A 7,060-nucleotide genomic window follows, 5' to 3' on the forward strand; every position below is an offset into this window, starting at 1 on the left:
CTTTATGTTTATGTTTGAGAACCTGGTTTTAAGTTTTTTACTGCAGCCTAGTTGATTATTGAGTAATTTCCAAAGTTCACGTGGTTATTTTTATTGGTTATTTTTGTTTTCCTCAGTTTTGTCATTGATGATTTATTTTTTTGCAGTTTACGTCATTTCTTAGTCTGTTTCTTTCTAGTTTGAGTTCAGTCACGTGGGCTTGGAGTTCACTGCTCGTGCTTTTGGTAAGCTTTGACTGACTTTTACGAAACTCAGAGCATTTTTTGTCTCTGGCTTTCATAGCGGTCAGTATTTCAGTGTGCATCCATGGCTCAGCGCGATTTTTTACCCTGGTGGTTCTTAGGGGGGCCATGTTGTTTAGTATTGTTGAGAAGTTGGTTTTGAAGCCAAGCCAGGTTTCTTCAACCAGTGTACCATTGAGCTCATCTGACCAGTCCAGGCTCTCCAGTTCAAGGTTAAAGGCCTCGCCAGAGTAGGTTTTGAGGTCTCTAGATGTGACACCAGAGCTGTTTGGTCCGGACTATCGGACCAGAGTTCGTTTTCTCGGATAGTCCGCTTTTTTTGGGGTGGTGTGAATGCTCAGTCTTGACTAATTGCAATGTGAACGCAGACGAACCAAATGAAGAATGCAACAATGTTTCAACTTCACCCCCTGAACCGCACAGAGTCCACCAAACTATATGTGAAAGCGCCCTAAGTGAGCGTGTGTTATTGGATTGATTGAAAATTGTATTAATGTCCGCCTTGTTTCGAGCTGGTTATGCTTAGGCCCTCTTTCGAAGTCGCCCTCGTTCGAAGTCGGTTATGCTTAGAGTTTGGAATCAGGGCTGGTGGTCTATCGCCCTGCTCTAAAGATAAACTCTAAGCATAACCGACTTCGAAAGAGGGCCTACGCATAACCAGTTCAAAACAAGGCGGACATTAATACAATTATCAATCAATCAATCAATCAATCAATCAATCAATTCCAATAACACACGCTCACTTCATTCTTTAGATGGCATTATGCACCTCCGACTAGTACTTCGAGAAACGTCCGTACTTTCCGCCAATCAGCGCGCTCTCTGTGGCTGCCACAGGCTTTCCCCTGCTTGAGAGGATTCTCCGGCGCTGCAGCTGGACCCTATTGCGATTTTTTCGTCTGTGATGATCGCACAGCCGCGCGCCGCCGCCGGACTCTCTGGAGTGTGTGTGTGTGTGTGTGCGCGCACCCACGGCCGGGCGCCGCGCGACAGGTTTGGTTGGAGCACGCGCGAGAGGAAGGAGGAGGAGGAGGCAGGAATACCGCTGGAGTGGGAGTGATGGCGGTGCGGAGGAAGAAGAAGGGACAAGTTTGATAGTGTGTGTAAATTGGGGATTAATAATAAACTAAACGCGATGAAACCGACGAGGAGGTGAGAGCGTACACGTTTAATTTAGCTTTTTTGTTTTTGTTTCAAGGGTTCGTGGTGTGTTAATTTGAAAATGTCTACAATGAAATCGTTCACGCGTTGAATAATAATAGTAGGCAGCGGTTGGAACTACTGACCGCTTTCGCTCATTAGACCTACTTATGTTATGACCTTAATCGTTATACTTGTTATAATAAGGCGGCTACGTTGAATATGCGGTCACTAAAACTACGAAAATAACGATGGTTCGTTTGCATAAGATATAGGCGAAAGTTGTACCCACCGTTTTTACTACTTCTATTATCTAGTTATTGTAAAATAACTAGTCTTATTAAGTCGAGTTACAAAGGCACACGGGCTTTAATTAATGAGTACAAATCAAGGCTCTGCCGAGTTTGAGAGATTTTCGCGAACTGGGACCCCGGTAGCATGTTTTCTAGTGATAGAATACAAAGATTCCCTGTTTGTCTGCGAGTTTTAACCGCTGTTTTCTTTCTTTTGTAGATGACTTGGCTGTGTGTGCTGCTTAGTTGAGACAATGCCCTGGAGAGCGCCCCCTGTCGGACCCATGGTGGCACAGTTCCTATAGAGAGTGGGGTGGAGAGAGATAGGAGAGGAGAGAACGAAATAAGGAAACGTTCCCCGGTGATCTCTCTCACACACTTTTTAACTCGCTAAGTATCGGGTTGTAAATCCAGGGGGGGGAAATGATTAAAGCGGAGAGCAAGGGAGAGCGGACCCTGAGGAGCGCGTCTCCGCACAGAAACGCCTACAAGTCGGACTTCCACGCCATTAAGTGCTCCTTCGATGGGGCGAAATCCGAGGGAAGCGCCGCCGGTTCGAAGTCGTACGCAAATGGCTGCTCCGGTGACACACGGGAGGACTCCAGGGGGAGGCCATTCGGGAACCGTGTGAACAAGATCAAGAACATCTTCCTGCAGATGGATGGCCAACAAGAGGCCAGCGATGTGAAGCCGGCCACTGTAAAACCAGAGGTGTCCCACCCAGCGTCCCCCCCACCGAAATTCCCAGCCAGCAGCGGCAGTACCAGTACCCCCAGTACCAGTACCCCCACCACCATCACCACCCCCACCACCACCACCACCACACACAAAACCAGTTTGAGCAGCCCCACAAGCCCCGAATCACCCAATCTGGAGAAAGTCCCCAAAGGAGAAGATGTTGTTGAGATCGACAAAGTGGCTCTGGCCGAGAAGTTCTCCGTGACCAGGAAGCTCTTTGAACGGCGCATCAAAGACCCGCCTCCGGCGGACGGCAAGTCCCCGAGCAGCAGAGTGGCGACCCGCGTGTCCCTGGGCAGCGCCTCTGACTCTGAGGGGAAGAGCGCCCGGAGGATATCGGCGTCCTCCGTCGAGACCGGCGTCAAAGCGGAGCCGGCGACTCACACGACGTCGGCGGTGAATAGATCTGGACCGGACGAGAAGACGACGGACGGCGAGGAGAAGATGAGACACGTGTCCCGGGTGTCTCTGAACGCCGGGCCCATCTCCCGGCGGCTGGAGAACTTCATGGCGGACAGTGACACGGAGGAGGCCGGCAGAGCAGCCAATGCAAAGGGCTCGGCGGTGTCGCCTAAAACGGGGGGCGCTCCCGCCGTGTCTTCGACCAGCAGGGACGGCTCTCACAAACCCGCTTCCCCCGACGCCGCGGCTAACAAATCCACACCGCCGGCGGCCTCTGTCGTCTCTCACAAACCGACTTTCCCGGCTACTAGCAACGTCCCCCACAACAAGCCCCTCTCGCCGGAGCAAGCGGCTCCGGTCGGCACCGGTCGCTCCTCCGGCAGGCCATCTGTCGCCGGGGAGGGGGCCGAGCCCAGGCAGCCGTCGACCGGTAGCTTTCCGAGGGCCAAACAGTCGGACGGCGCCAAGAGCGACGAGCACGTGGCACACAGCGCTTCCGGGGACAAGGTGTCGGCGTCGGCGGCCCCGGACCCCAGGGGGCTGGGCATGGTCCGGGCAGAGCTGGTCGTGGTCCAGAACGAGTCATCAGAGAGCGAGGAGAACGATGACGAGAATATCGAAGATAACGTGTTTGAGGAGAAAGTGCGAGGCTCCAAAGACGTAACGACGACGACGGGTCATCCGAAAGGTGACCCGGCACAGGCGACTCGGACCGGCAAACACGTCCCCCAGCGTGTCGCGGAGAGAGACGCACAACCCGCGACGGAGAAGGCAGACGTACCACGTAGGGTCCCGGAGGAGGGACTGCAGCGGGGGTTTGGACAGACAGAGGAGAGGAGGAAGGAAGAGACGTCGAGCGCGGCTCGGAGCGGCGAGGAAGACGAGGAGAGCGAGCAGGAGGAGCAGCAGCAGCAGGGGGGCGTCCGGGACAGACTGTCTCCGGTGGTCTATGGCATCGAGAACGCGGCGTTCGTGGACGACAGGGATGTGGACCAGATCCTCAGGGAGGAAGAGGAGGAGGAGGAGGAAGGGCAGACCTGTGAGGAGGATTACGAGGAGGCCCCGGGGCTGTCGGACGAGGATGAGCCACCGCAGATGCGGAAGATCAAGTTTTCGACGGAGCGCATTCTGGTAAGAGCTAAGCGTTAATAGTTTTGGCGTTGATTGCTGCGTTCCACAGGGCCTGCAAACATGTCGCACAAGGTTCTGTCTGTCCACTACCGTCCGCACACTCAGTAAGCGGCTGTTTCTGTTTCCTGACGGGACACGTCAGACAAATTGCACGAAATGAATGCCTTTTGCTGCTCGTGTTGACGTTATGGCTGCTCTACCGTATTATCAGACGAGGTTGTGTCACAGTTGACTAAACCAAAACTATGGGGTATTAACTCTTGTTGCAAACTGAGGCATTGAGAGCATTTCTTAAACTTTCTTTTTTATTTCTTTATTTTTCTCTGGTAACTGGTTTGGCACTGGGCAAATGGTTGTCTTTTTTGATTTAGGTGCTGCTGGCAAATAACATTACCACCGGGAGTGACTACTACATTAAAACAAACACATTGTGTTCAGATTGTTTACTAACAACAGTACAGAATAGTCCATTTAAAACCAGACCACCAACCGAGGAAGCATTCGGCAAAACACCAGGGACCTCCCCAGCAGGCCAGAGTTTGGGAACCCCTGCACTCTCTATGTTGTAAAGTATCTCAGAACAGGCATGCTGATTTGAGACCAGTTTTATCTCATGGAGTTCTATGGTCATGTGACCAGACCATCAGTGCTCCAGCTCGCTTAGAATATTTATACACACACAGACCCTGGATTAGAGGAGCAGCCACTCTGCAGTGAAGACCATATCTAGTCCAGGACATTGACCCTGCCGGAGACCGGAAGGTCAGTCTGTGTTGGTTAGGAATGCTCTGAGAGGGGTATTTTTGGAATTATTGTTGACATTGCATAAGAGATGTTTAACTCAGTCTTGTGTGTGTGTGTGAATTGAATGATGGCTGTGGGGAGACTTTAGCTGCGCATGGGGTTGTGGAACCTTTGACGGTCCTCTACTGTAAGTAAACACGGGCACTTTACTACTCCCACGATGAATGCTGTGGATCGTGAAACCTTTGATTGTACTCTACTCCGTACTGGAAGTATTATCAAGTCCACTCCCATGAGAGGATTGTGGACCTTTTGACTGCACTCTACTGCTAGTAAACTATACTGGCACTTCCATGATTGCGGATCTTTGGTCCGTTCTCTACTGTAAAAACTACTAGGGGTGTAAATATTTGACTCCACAACGATTCGATTAGATTACGATCCTTCAGGCAACGATTCAATGCATCGTGAGATCTCTTCATTTGACCCACGATTCGATGCGATTCGATACATTTTCGATCAGTTAATTCCCCCCAAATTTTTGAATACACAAATGTGGCTGGGGGAACTGATTCACTCAGCATGAATGCATAGACTTTTAGGTCAATAAAAAACCGACATAAAAAAAATGTGATATATAAAAAATACAAATTATCGATTCTAACATTTTCAAATCGATGCAGTTGAATCGTCACCTTAGGATGGATGCATTGTGATGCGTTGTTACACCCCTAGTAAAAACAAAAATAAACTTGTGGGATTGACACGACGGGAACGTTTCCTGTTAATTGGCCAAGCGTGCACCACGGTTATCGGCTGATGCTGATTAACTCAAAATACCAGATATCGGCCAGACCAATTACCCAGTCTATCACTAATCCTATGAGCGTATCACTTGTGGGATTTATGACCCCTCTCTACTCTGGACCAGTAGAGTATCGTGGTCCTATCGACTGTGACTCACTCTACTGTATGAGCGTGTGTAGACTGTGGAACCTTTCACTCGACTATAGTCTATCGACATTGGTGCTTCCATTATGAGTTGTGGAACTATTCACTGTACTCTACTGTACATCAGGGTACAGGGCTTGGCAATTAAGCGAGTTTCAATTTCTTAAATGTTACTTGTCCTTTCGGACAAGTTGTGTTTTTGTAGGTTTTTATTGATCTTTGCTACCGACCGGGCAGTCCGGTAGAGAGAGAGAGAGGAGGAATGGGAGATTCACTCGAGTTTCAATTTCAATCATGATTTTGAAAACAAGAGAAACACACTGGGAGACCGAGCTTTCGCTGTAGCTGCCCCCCAGACTATGGAACTCCCTCTCCCCCTCCATCCGAGGCTCTGACACCATCAACCTCTTCAAAACCAAGCTAAAAACCCACCTGTTCACACTTGCCTTCACGCAACACGGCCCCGCTCCCAAGTAGCCCCCACCCCTGACTCTTTTCTTTTAAGCCACAGATTCCCTTGTTTTGTTGTTTGTTTGTTTGTTTGTTTGTTTGTTTGTTTGTTTGTTTGTTTTGTTTGTTAATTTCAACCACTTCATCCAATTGGACAGCACCTTGCTTCCTTTTTTTTTAATCTCTTTTATCTTATTTGTTTTTTCCCCCTGTTGTTACTATACACATATATATTCATAATTTCTTATTTTTTTTATCTTTTAAAAAAAGAAATTGTTCCACCCTTTCCTTGTACAGTGTCATTGAGTCTGAGAAAGGCGCTTCTCTCTTAACACTTTGTATGCCACGCCTAGGGTGACCAGGTCCAAATAAACCAAATGTGGGACAAAGGGTATGTTTGTGAGGGACAATGTGGGACACCCTCCCCCCCAGCACGCAGCCCCCCCGCCCTTTTGGTGGACTGTCCCTGTCGCCTCCTTCAAGGCTCATCCGCCACTGTCCTCATTAAAATGACCACAAGCCTAATATGTTTTGCCCTTATTCATTTTATTTTTATTTTCCTTTTGTCTCTAATGGGTGTCAAAATAATAATAATAATAAATAATACTAAAAATAAATTAAATACATTAAATGACCACCCAGACTTACAATCACTTATCAAACAGAGCAGGAACAGTAACACAAGTCTCAACTCACAAGTCCAGGGATTCAGGGAATGAGCAGGGGGGAGGAAGGATGAGGGGGGACTTGCAGTGGTGGTTGGGAGCAGGAAAAGGACAATTCAGTTTCAATATTTGCTATGAAATGAATGTATTCAGTTCACTCTGACTGCAGGAAGTTGAGCGTGTGATTATCAAAAATATGTGTGCAGTATATTATTAATATATTTTAGTGAAATATATGGCAATATCCATTCCAACCATATCATAATATATGGAAATAGAATAATATACACACCAATATAATTAC

The 7,060-nt window shown here is 48.5% G+C and overlaps 1 protein-coding gene across 1 annotated transcript; it reads left to right on the top strand.

The window, feature by feature from the left end:
• Positions 1-1,278: 1,278 nt before the first annotated feature.
• LOC311248326 (uncharacterized protein) lies at positions 1,279-3,946 on the top strand (the record flags this gene model as incomplete). Its single annotated transcript, XM_084339228.1, has 2 exons — positions 1,279-1,394; positions 1,896-3,946. A coding segment is annotated over exon 2 (1,848 nt), but the record flags the coding sequence as incomplete, so codon positions are not given.
• Between the last annotated feature and the right edge of the window lie 3,114 nt (positions 3,947-7,060).

The sequence above is a fragment of the Notolepis coatsorum genome, assembly GCF_963971535.1.
Source record: "Notolepis coatsorum genome assembly, contig: SCAFFOLD_1322, whole genome shotgun sequence".
Lineage (NCBI taxonomy): Eukaryota > Metazoa > Chordata > Actinopteri > Aulopiformes > Paralepididae > Notolepis > Notolepis coatsorum.